Genomic DNA, 11,183 nt, shown 5'->3' with positions numbered 1-11,183 from the left:
TTATCAGACCGTAGCCTCTCTAGCTTACTTGAAGTTAATTTAAAATGAACCTCTAAATCTTGTTAAACAAAAGCTTTCTTCCCCCCCCGCCCCCAAAGTGAGGGGATGTTGGTGGTCATGGTAACCAAGAGAAAGAGGCCAGCTGTTACTGCTCTAACTGGGTGGAGTGGGGTGAGAGTGAGCTGGGGCTGAACCTCACCAAGGTTGAAGTTGAGGGCCTTGCATTTGCCTCTCCCCCAGCCCCTCCAGGTTATATTGGGGTATGTGCAGTCTGTATTTGAAAATAGTTGGTCTCTGAACACCAGAAACAACCTCTTTCGGGTTTTCTGATTGGTCTGTACTAGGCTCGTGAGAGATGGGGTCCTCTCACGCTCTTCTCTGAAGAGGAAGGAACACCGACGACCTCTGGAACCTTGGACTCGTCATAAGGCCGAGACGGCAGCCCCCCACTGGGTCCAAGCCGTCTGCTCCCTAGTCTCTGGGGGGCCCTCTGCTGGTTCTGGAGTCAAGTGATGCTGGGGCCCTTTTGGCCCTCTGCTGCTCCCTGCTGGTCCAAGCAGTGAGCTGAGCTGAGTAAAGCAACACTGCCCACTCTCCCCCCAGCTTCCCGGGGGCCAGATTTATCGTGGACCACCACCTTGAGGTGCCTTTCCTGCCCCTCTGGGCCCTCCACCTGGCCTCCCTCTACCTTTGTTCTACCTCCCCCTCTGACCCCAGCCCCAAGAAACGACCGCAGACTCTGAAGCTGTTGTGTTGCTCACTACGGTGGTGGGTTACTGGGTCAGGCTGGTTTGGAACCCTTCTTAGAGGCACGGCTCCTGAGTCTCGAGGCGGGTCCTGTTTGGGCTTCAGGGGAAGGCAGCACCCGGCACTGGCCACGGACGCACAGCTGGCCAGAGGGGGTCAGGCAGCAGGTCATGGCGGCGGGATCCAGGTCCGGTGGTAATGACATTTGCTGGTGCACCTTCTGCGCCACGCGGAAGCCGCTCCCATCCGGGTCACAGCCCTCCAGTTGCCGCTGGCCAGTCACCATCAGGCATCCGCCGTCCACTTGAACCACCAGCTCCTCAGGGGTGAAGCCGTGGGCATACATCTTCATCTGGAAGCCACCCCGTACAGCTGCCGCATCTTCCGCGAGCTGCCGCACCGGCAGGGTGGTCACCTGGTTCTGTTCAGTAAAGGCCACGCTGGGACATCGGGACGCCGACTGGCTCCCGTTGGGGAGACTGCTATCGACCCGCTGCATCCGAGTGAGCAACTACTGTTGAAGGGCGCGAGGCTCCGAATGCAGCGCTCGGCCCTGGGCGCGGGGGGCGGACGCCGGGAGCGGGGGCCCTCGTGGCCCCGCGTGGCTCCGCTCCTGCTCGCGCGACGCCGCCCCGCTCAGGGGGCTCCCTTGGCTTCCGGCAAGGTTGGCGTCCACAGAGTATGGGGTCAGCTGTGCACGTCCTACTTCCATGGGTCAGGTTGGCAGCCGCCCTGGCGCCCCCTGCTGCTGCTTTTATCTCGGATCCGGCCGCTTTCTCGGGCCTTTCCCCACCTTAGTCAGAGGACCCGGCCGCCGGGGCTGAGACCCAACCGGATAGGCCAAAAGAGGCTGGTGGCGCTCGAGCCCAACACTGGAGCTGTCACCAGTACGGAGCGGAGATGAGATTGAGCCGCCGGGCTCTTGCCCTTCTGAGAATCGGGCCTGGGGGGAAGGAGGACTGTCCCCTGAACAGAGCCATCAGTGTGACCGTGGGGTCATCCATTCTTGGAACGTCCTGCAGTTCTCTGACCACGCACAATCCTGCGACACATGGGGACTGGGAGGTGGAGGCGCCTTCCTGGTTTCCTTCATTCCATCCCGGGCCTACTGTGGCAGCTCAGAGCTGGGCTCTGGGACCACAATGATGAAGACTTGGGCCCTGCGTGGGAGGTGCCCACCGTGTGGGCGGGAGAGCCGTTCCGCCCTCCTCTGCCTCTACTCCATCTCCACCTTGGGAGCCTTTTACCTGACCACGGCCATTACTGTGGCGCTCAGTGCTTATAAAATAAACGCTTTTTGTTGAGGTATAATGTACGCAGAGAAAAGTGCGCAAAGAGAACACACCCGTGTAACCACATAACAGGTCAAGAAATAGAACTGCTGCTATTTAATCGCCACGCTGGGTGCAACTCTGTGTCCAGAGACGTGTGGGATAGGGCCAGGGTGGGGGCAGGAGGGAGATGCGCAAGAAGCCAACTCGACTCCAGACCCCAGGCCTGCATTTTCACCCTTGGGCTTGGGAGGTGATTCCCCAAACCGAAGCCTGTGTTCTGGGGTACTTCTCCTTGTCCCAAGAGCAGCAATCTTTACTATCTTGGAAGCCTTCAATAGAGATTACAAGTGAGGAGGAGTCAGTCTGGGGTGCTCGCTCGGGCCTCACTTGTCTAGACGTCCGACATCAAGAGACAGGACAGAAAAGCCTGGAAGCTGGAGGCAAAGGGAGCGACCGTGAAAGACTACAGTTCCCATCATGCTCCGGGGCATGGACGCCTGCGCACTGAACGCCGGTTGCCCATGCGGCCCTAGGGCTGGGAGCGCCGCGCCGCGCTGCGCCGCGCTCCGCTGCGGGGAGGCCATGACGGAACCTTCCCAGGCCTCGACCCCGGCCCCGGCCGCGCAGCCCCGTCCTCTTCAGTCCCCAGCCCCCGCCCCAACTCCGACTCCTACCCTCAGCCCGGCTTCGGCCCCGACTCCGGCTCCCACTCCGGCATCAGCCCCAGCCCCAGCTACAGCCCCAGCCGGGAGCACAGGGACTGGGGGGCCCGGGGTAGGAAGTGGGGGTACCGGGAGCGGGGGTGATCCGGCTCGACCTGGCCTGAGCCAGCAGCAGCGCGCCAGCCAGAGGAAGGCGCAAGTCCGGGGGCTGCCGCGCGCCAAGAAGCTTGAGAAGCTAGGGGTCTTCTCGGCTTGCAAGGTGGGGGCGGGGCCTGGGGTGAGAGGAGGCGGGGTTTGGGGCATCCTAGGACTTGGGTGGGAATGGGGGCAAAGTTCTGGCTGGGGAACGGCTTCTCACCCGGGGTTACAGGGTTATTGACTGATTCTTCTGCCTCCAGGCCAATGAAACCTGCAAGTGTAATGGCTGGAAAAACCCCAAGCCCCCCACTGCACCCCGCATGGACCTGCAGCAGCCAGCTGCCAACCTGAGCGAGCTGTGCCGCAGCTGTGAGCACCCCTTGGGTAAGGCAGGTAGTGCCCTTGGAGCTGGGGGTGGGGGGTGGAGATGCCGGGTCCTACTTGGACAGGATGACTTAATGCCACATAATTGCATCTCTGAAAGACCGAAGATGCCTCCTAAAGAGGAATTGGTCTGGGAGTGTGTATGCCCCAGGGGAGGAGAAAGGAAATCTGCCAGCCAGAGGAGACAAGAGGCCACCCAGATAGGAGCAGTCAGTCTCGTTGCCGGTCACGCTGATTGGAGGGACTGAGGGTGTGTCTTGGCTGGCGATGAAAAGGAGTAGGAAGCCCTGTTGATTTTTTCTGTTCCTTTTTCCCAACTGCCATTTATCCTTACAGCCGACCACGTGTCCCACCTGGAGAATGTGTCAGAGGATGAGATTAACCGACTCTTGGGGATGGTGGTGGACGTGGAGAATCTGTTCATGTCTGTTCACAAGGAGGAGGATACGGACACCAAGCAGGTCTATTTCTACCTCTTCAAGGTGAGCTTCTTCCAAGTGAGTGTGCGTGGGCGAAGGAGGGAGGCTGGGGGCTCTGCAGCTCTGTATTCCACTGACCTCTACTCCTCCCTCCTCTTCTTCCAGCTCCTGCGGAAATGCATCCTGCAGATGACTCGGCCCGTGGTAGAGGGGTCCCTGGGCAGCCCCCCATTTGAGAAGCCTAATATTGAGCAGGTGGGATGAGGCAGGTGGTAAGAGGATTGGGGGCATCTTGGAGGAGTGGGGAGGCTGTGTTATCCATTCCCCCCCCCACCCCGACGCCCCAGCTGAGAACAGGGGAGAGGCTCAGAGAAAGGAGGATGCTTTGGGCTAACCTCAGGTGGGCATGGAGGTGGGAGGGGGTATAATTTCTCCTCACAGACAGCTGCAGAGCAAAAGCCGCAGAGAGCCCCCTGCCCTCAGGAAGCACCTACTTTTGAATAAGAAGGCCCTGCTGGCTGCCCACACCTCCTCCCGTTTTGTCCCCTACCTACCTCCCCTTCTCAGGGTGTGCTGAACTTTGTGCAGTACAAGTTTAGTCATCTGGCTCCCCGGGAGCGGCAGACAATGTTCGAGCTCTCGAAGATGTTCCTGCTCTGCCTTAACTACTGGAAGCTTGAGACGCCTGCCCAATTTCGGCAGAGGTCTCAGGCCGAGGACGTGGCTACCTACAAGGTCAATTATACCAGGTAGGTCCAGCCAGGGACAGCATGGGGGAGGCTTATAGGCCCAGCCTGGGCTTTCATTTACCACCTGCCTGCTCCTCATCCGCTCTGCAGATGGCTCTGTTACTGCCACGTGCCCCAGAGCTGCGATAGCCTTCCCCGGTACGAGACCACTCACGTCTTTGGGCGGAGCCTTCTCCGCTCCATCTTCACCGTTACCCGGCGACAGCTGCTGGAGAAGTTCCGGGTGGAGAAGGACAAGCTGGTGCCCGAGAAGAGGACCCTCATCCTCACCCACTTCCCCAAGTAAGGCTTATTCTGGCCCGTCAGGATCTTGCACCACGTTCACATCCTCCCTGTGGTCCCCTGTTTTCCAGGAGGACTTCCTGGATTGGTCCTTCCTCTCACTCCGTGAATCTTCTGGGATGGATCTGGGCCTCTACCTGGGAGACTTGCCCAAGGCCCAGATATAATTTGCTAGCTCCTTGCCTTTTCCTGTACTAGTCTGGGGATGACAGGTACATGGCCCGAGTGCTAACACTGCCCACGCCCCTGGTAGTCATGACTAACTGTTTCCCATGGGGTGTGGACGCAGCTCAGAATCCTTCTCACCACAGAACTCCTCAAGAGCTTACACTTGAGGTGAAACTGCTTTTCACCCTGTCCTAGCCCTTTCTGTAAGATTTTTCTCTGTTCTGCCACACCATCTCTTCATTTTAAAGCTGGCTTACAGCCACCCAGTTCAAGAAGCCTTTCCCAACTAATGCAGGCCCTCATGTGCTCCTCTTGCCACCAGGTGGCAGTAAGAGGTGGCAGGAGAGGGTGGAATCACATTTTGATACTGAGGCCCAGGGTGACTGGGTGCCCCGCCTGGCACACAGCACAGGATGGCTTCGGTTCAGACCCTGTCTCCCTATGCTGTTCACCGTGGCATACTGGGCTTCTAGTCTCCGTTCTGGATCATCCTGTCCTCCTACCTTCAACGAGGGGCTCCCAGAAGACAGGGAGCTGTGCCTCTTCCTTGTCTGAAGGCAGAAGCTGTCTCTGTCTCCCAGTTCCCTGAGGGCAGCCTCCAGGCCTTCCCGTGTCTGGCCCAGGCTGCTCCCTCGGTTGGAGGACAGAGCTGTGGGACAGACTCTACCCTCCCCCCAGATTCCTGTCTATGCTGGAGGAGGAGATCTACGGGGCAAACTCTCCAATCTGGGAGTCGGGCTTCACCATGCCGCCCTCAGAGGGAACCCAGCTGGTGCCCCGGCCAGGTATGTGCCACACACAGTAGGCTTTCTGCTTGGCCCTCCTGGCTGACCTTAGCCCTGCAGTGGAGGAGGGGCTGCGATTGGCAGCAGTGGGGAAGTACAGGAGGGCTCAGCTGGGGGTGGGAAAGCCTGGATCCCTTAGAGGGACACACCAGCACCTTCAAGCTCCATCCCCTGATTTTTTCGTCTCTATCTCAGCTACAGTCAGCGCTGCGGTGGTTCCCAGCGCCCCCATCTTCAGTCCCACCATGGCTGGGGGCAGCAACAGCTCGTTGAGCCTGGATTCCGGAGGGGCTGAGCCCATGCCAGGTGGGTGCTTGACCCCTGACCTCTACCCCTCACTCACCCCTCCCCCGGCCCCTCTTGCTGTCCCTGGGAGACTTTGCCAGCTTCCTCAGCAGGTGAGAAGAGGAAGCTCCCAGAGAACCTGACCCTGGAGGATGCCAAACGGCTCCGTGTGATGGGCGACATCCCCATGGAGCTCGTCAATGAGGTCATGCTCACCATCACGGATCCCGCGGCCATGCTGGGGCCTGAGGTGGGCAGCCCAGCTTATGGACCAGTTGTGCTGGGGGTGGGGTGGTGGCTCACCACCTGAGACCCCAGCTCAACACCCCTCCTCTGGTGCCCAGACGAGCTTGCTGTCGGCCAACGCCGCCCGGGATGAGACTGCCCGCCTGGAGGAGCGCCGCGGCATCATCGAGTTCCACGTCATCGGCAACTCGCTCACACCCAAGGCCAACCGGCGGGTGTTGCTGTGGCTCGTAGGGCTGCAGAACGTCTTCTCCCACCAGCTGCCACGCATGCCCAAGGAGTACATCGCCCGTCTCGTCTTTGACCCGTATGTCCCCAGGAGAGCCCAGCCCGAGGCCACCACACCCGGGCACCTCCTCCTTGGCCTCCCCACTGCTCCCCAGGCCTCTTCCTCCAACCCTGGGCGATTCTTGCTCCTTAGTTCCCAGCACCGTGTACAGCTCAGGCCTCCGGGGTTGTTGTGGGCTCCTGGGGAGCATTTGGGGGACAGGTAGGGCCTGTGACCTGACCCCTCTCCCCTCAGGAAACACAAGACTCTGGCCTTGATCAAGGACGGGCGGGTCATTGGTGGGATCTGCTTCCGCATGTTTCCCACCCAGGGCTTCACGGAGATTGTTTTCTGCGCTGTCACCTCAAACGAGCAGGTCAAGGTGAGTCCATGCCCCTGGTCCCAGCTCCATCCCACCCCCTGCTTCTGCTCTGGACGAGGTCAGAGCAGCACAGTCGTGACACAGCTGCCCCCAACCCTTCTTTTAGTGGCCAGACAGTTCTTCACACCCCCACAAGGTGGCAGTTGTACTTTGATAACTGCATTAAGGAAACACCTGTTGACATGTGGCACGCCAGAATCAGTAACCCTTTTATTTTGTTTTCTTCTCGTTTTATTGAGATATAACTGACTTGTAGGGCTGTGTAAGTTTAAGGCGTACAGCCTGATGATTTGACTTACATACGTCGTGAAATGATGACCACAGTAAGTTTAGTGAACATCCGTTATCTCATATAGTTACAAAATTAAAGGAATAGGAAAAAAATGCTTTTTCTTTGTGATGAGAACTCTCCAGATTTACAGTAACACTTTTAAATGGACCTGTATTTCTTTCATCACAAGAATGTTCACGTACGTTGGGGAGTTAACTTTTATAACAGCACCCTGTGCTGGGTGATAGTCCTGGTTTCTGTCCTTTAATTGTTACAGTAGACCCACTAGTAAGGTCCCGGGTTGTCCTGTTTTATTTTTTTATTTACTTATTTTTTATAAATTTATTTTACTTATTTTATTTTTGGCTGTGTTGGGTCTTCGTTGCTGCGCGCAGGCTTTCTCTGGTTGCGGCGAGCAGCGGCTACTCTGCATTGTGGTGCGCGGGGTTCTCATTGTGGTGGCTTCCCTTATTGCGGAGCACGGGCTCTAGGCGTGCGGGCTTCAGTAGTTGTGGCACACGGGCTCAGTAGTTGTGGCGCACGGGCTTAGTTGCTCCATGGCATGTGGGATCTTCCCAGACCAGGGCTCGAACCCGTGTCTCCTGCATTGGCAGGTGGATTCTTAACCACTGCACCATCAGGGAAGCCCTATTTTTTAATTTTTATTTTTTAATACTCTTTTTAAAAAATATTTATTTATTTATTGTTTATTTGGCTGTGTTGGGTCTTAGTTGAAGCACGTGGGATCTTCGTCGTGGCATGCAAACTCTTAGTTGCGGCATGTGGGATCTAGTTCCCTGACCAGGGATCAAACCCGGGGCCCCTGCATTGGGAGCGTGGAGTCTTAGCCACTGGACCACTGGGCAAGTCCCTTGTCCTGTTTTGTTTTTATTTATTTACTTTGTAAAATGATGCAGCCACTTTATTTATTTTTGGCCACACTGTGCAGCTTGCAGGATTTTAGTTCCCCTGCCAGGATCAAACCCGCGCCCTCTGCAGTGAAAGTTTGGGGTCCTAACCACTGGGATGCCAGACAGTTCCACGGTTGTCCTGTTTTACATAACCCATATCTGCAGGGTGCCTCTTTGGTCCTGACGTGTGTGGAAGACAGTCTCTTTGGGGTTCAGATATTGTGATGAGTGGGGCCCTTGTGATTCCCCCTCCCCCTTCCTCCAATTCTGAGGCCCAGGGACTGGGAACTAGCCGCCTGAGGACCACAGCTTCCTGGTTGGGTTTAGATGCAGGCCCTCCCTGCCATAGCTGGCCACCTGACTTGGACACATTTCCTAACATAGCTGAGTTTCAGGTGTTTTTCTGTAAAATGAAGGTAACGATAGCTGTTTCATGGGTTAACTTGAGGATTACTCTGTAAAGAACCAAGCACCACACCTGTTCCAGAGTAAGCTCTTAGAAATCCAGCATCCTTCGCTTTTCTCCCCATAAACTCCCCTTCCTCTGCCAGTCGCCTTTCCTCCTACCTGACTTGGATCCCCTGGCTATTCCCACCTCCTTTCCAGTCTGCTCCCTCCTGTCCCTGCCCTTCCCTCCCTGCCCCCCTGAGACCTCTCTAGCCGCAGGCCTGCCCCCTGCCCCCTGAAAAGCCCTGCCCCCTTCCCCTGCAGGGCTATGGGACTCACCTGATGAACCACCTGAAGGAGTATCACATCAAACACAACATTCTCTACTTCCTCACCTATGCCGACGAGTACGCCATTGGCTACTTCAAAAAGCAGGTGACCCTCACCTCACCCCGTTTGCCCACTTCCTGGGGACAGGGGTCATTCTGTCTCATCCCCAGTGTGGATGGAGTAGGAGTCCTTCGTCTCCCCTGTTCCATCCCACACCTGCGGGGGAGTCCTTCACACCTGTATTCCTCCCTCCTGCTGCTGCTCCACGGAAGGATAGGGTTCTCTAGGGCAGTTGGGCAGGCTGGGGGAGCTGGGAGGTTCTGGGGGTGAGTCGGGGGGTGGGTAGCCAGCCTGGAAACATGCCAGGGACAGATTCAGGTTGGAAAAGGCTTGCTGATGGATTGGCTGTAACTCTCCACGCCTTAGGGCTTCTCCAAGGACATCAAGGTGCCCAAGAGCCGCTACTTGGGCTACATTAAGGACTATGAGGGCGCAACACTGATGGAGTGTGAGCTGAACCCGCGAATTCCCTACACGGAGCTGTCCCACATCATCAAGAAGCAGAAGGAGGTGTGTGTGCATGTGTGTGCGTGTACTCGCACACACATGCACGTCTCCATGGGGCTTTTCATGAACGTGCACTTGAGGGTGAACACGTGTGGATGTGTACCACGTGTACACGCATGTGCGCATGCACGTGAAGAAGGATGGGCCAGGGTCTTGGTTCTTGCTCTGCCTCTTAGGGGAAATTAGGGGGGCATGACTGTGGCCTGGGAGGGTGTTTGCTGGAGCTGGGTTGGCCCCTCAGACCCTTCCTTCCCTCAGATCATCAAGAAGCTGATTGAGCGCAAACAGGCACAGATCCGAAAGGTCTACCCCGGGCTCAGTTGCTTCAAGGAGGGTGTGAGGCAGATCCCTGTGGAGAGCGTCCCCGGCATTCGTGAGCAGGGGTCTTGGCTGGGGAGGGGGTGTACTGCTTGGGGTGCGGACAGGCATTCTTAGGGGTGTTCTCCCCACTCCCCACTTTGCAGGAGAGACGGGCTGGAAGCCGCTGGGGAAGGAGAAGGGGTGAGTGTTGTGTGGAGGGAAGGGAGGAAGGAGGGGGAGGCAGAGGGCCCAGGAGCCTCAGACTCGGCCTCTCTTGCCCCAGGAAGGAGCTGAAGGACCCAGACCAGCTCTACACGACCCTCAAAAACCTGCTGGCCCAGATCAAGGTGGGGAGACCAGGCTCCCTTCTGGGGGTCCCTGTGCCAATGGCTGCGGCTTTCTGACCCAGGGTGGGGGGTGGCTGTCTCGAGCTGGGCGGGGGCACAGTGGGCCTGGCCTCAGCCCGGCTCTCCTCTGCAGTCCCACCCCAGTGCCTGGCCCTTCATGGAGCCCGTGAAGAAGTCGGAGGCCCCAGACTACTACGAGGTCATCCGCTTCCCCATCGGTGAGGACCCTCCGTTCCAACTCCTTCCTCCCACACCTGCTCCGGCTCCCTGGGCCGTGCAGCCTCTGAAAACCGTGCCCTTCTCTCCTGCTGCCCAGACCTGAAGACCATGACAGAGAGGCTGCGCAGCCGCTACTATGTGACCCGGAAGCTCTTTGTAGCTGACCTGCAGCGGGTCATCGCTAACTGCCGCGAGTACAATCCCCCGGACAGCGAGTACTGCCGCTGCGCCAGCGCCCTGGAGAAGTTCTTTTACTTCAAGCTCAAGGAGGGCGGGCTCATTGACAAGTAGTCTGGCTTTGGACCTCGGCCTCAACCTGGAATGCCTCCACCTCGGGTTCTGATCTAATCCCTGGGGTGCCCTTGTGCCTGGGTCTGCCTCAGTTTGAGACACTCCAGCCAGGGGCCTTCCAGCCCCTGATCCTGCAGCCGTTTCAGGGCCCTGGGACACCCCCAAGCCTGCAGCTCTGTCCCACCCTTCATTGTGTCTGACCTTGGGAAGGGGTCTCTCAGGTCTGGGGTTCAGCCCCTCTAAGAGTGGCTGGTGGCCAGAGGATGAAGCCTGTCCAGCCCTGGTGGCCCCCAGTCCTGCCTGATCCCCCCTTCTCCCCACCCCCACCCGCAACACACACACACACACACACACACACACACACACACTCCCCCAAGCTATGGAGTTTTGGAGTCCTGGCCCTGGCCCTGGCCCAGGTCACTGTTTCCTCAAGGGCAGGATTGCAAACTTTAGCTTGAGTGAGGGGGCTTCAGGGGTTGGAAGTTCAACCTGGACTGGAGGGGCCATGCCTCACCCTGCACTGTTCTGTTTGTCCCCCAGGGGTGGGGGGCATGGGGACCATTCATTTCCTGGCATTAATCCCTTGGAGGGAACAATAAAGTTTTGGGGTTTTTATTCTCAGTGTGATTGTTTCTTCAGTAGAATCCCTGGCCTTAGCAGGCTGACCCTGTTCTGCCAATACTGCCTGCAGGCTGGGGCTGCCCTTCTCAGCAAGCCTCATGCCTGTCCCGCGCCCCCGGGGCGATGGGGCTTGCCGGGCTGCAGCCCCCC

General features: G+C 57.9%; 2 protein-coding genes across 5 annotated transcripts; one reads left to right on the top strand and one right to left on the bottom strand.

Annotated features, from left to right (window-relative positions):
* Positions 1–89: 89 nt before the first annotated feature.
* On the top strand, positions 90–11,029 carry KAT2A (lysine acetyltransferase 2A). 4 transcript variants are annotated; one of them, XM_022557793.3, is made up of 18 exons: positions 90–2,942; positions 3,082–3,205; positions 3,542–3,687; positions 3,790–3,879; positions 4,192–4,373; positions 4,464–4,655; positions 5,502–5,608; positions 5,804–5,914; positions 6,007–6,143; positions 6,238–6,446; positions 6,663–6,789; positions 8,683–8,793; positions 9,115–9,258; positions 9,514–9,628; positions 9,720–9,756; positions 9,839–9,902; positions 10,036–10,120; positions 10,219–11,029. In XM_022557793.3, exons 1-18 carry the CDS (start codon positions 2,499–2,501, stop codon positions 10,410–10,412), a joined length of 2,619 nt encoding a protein of 872 aa, XP_022413501.1. In that variant the 5' UTR covers positions 90–2,498; the 3' UTR covers positions 10,413–11,029. The 4 variants fall into 4 exon arrangements, with proteins under 4 accessions (XP_022413501.1, XP_022413499.1, XP_022413498.1 ...); XM_022557791.3 differs by having other exon boundaries at positions 6,004–6,143; XM_022557790.3 differs by having other exon boundaries at positions 3,542–3,702.
* Positions 782–1,270, bottom strand: HSPB9 (heat shock protein family B (small) member 9). The gene has a single exon (XM_022557798.3). It carries the CDS (start codon positions 1,244–1,246, stop codon positions 782–784), a length of 465 nt encoding a protein of 154 aa, XP_022413506.1. The 5' UTR covers positions 1,247–1,270.
* Positions 11,030–11,183: the final 154 nt, after the last annotated feature.

This window comes from Delphinapterus leucas, chromosome 19, assembly GCF_059928025.1.
Source record: "Delphinapterus leucas isolate spDelLeu-1000000601 "Yukka" chromosome 19, BTC_Dleu_Yukka2, whole genome shotgun sequence".
Classification (NCBI taxonomy): domain Eukaryota; kingdom Metazoa; phylum Chordata; class Mammalia; order Artiodactyla; family Monodontidae; genus Delphinapterus; species Delphinapterus leucas.
This window is presented reverse-complemented; position numbering and strand designations above follow the sequence as displayed.

Excerpts from the sequence above, each read along its gene's own strand:
- KAT2A (XM_022557789.3), top strand. The coding sequence starts at position 2,499 with ATGCTCCGGGGCATGGACGCCTGCGCACTGAACGCCGGTTGCCCATGC. Across the intron at positions 4,656-5,501 it reads ATCCTCACCCACTTCCCCAA|ATTCCTGTCTATGCTGGAGG; the intron begins GTAAGGCTTATT and ends CCCTCCCCCCAG. Across the intron at positions 9,259-9,513 it reads TCATCAAGAAGCAGAAGGAG|ATCATCAAGAAGCTGATTGA; the intron begins GTGTGTGTGCAT and ends TCCTTCCCTCAG.
- HSPB9 (XM_022557798.3), bottom strand. The coding sequence starts at position 1,246 with ATGCAGCGGGTCGATAGCAGTCTCCCCAACGGGAGCCAGTCGGCGTCC.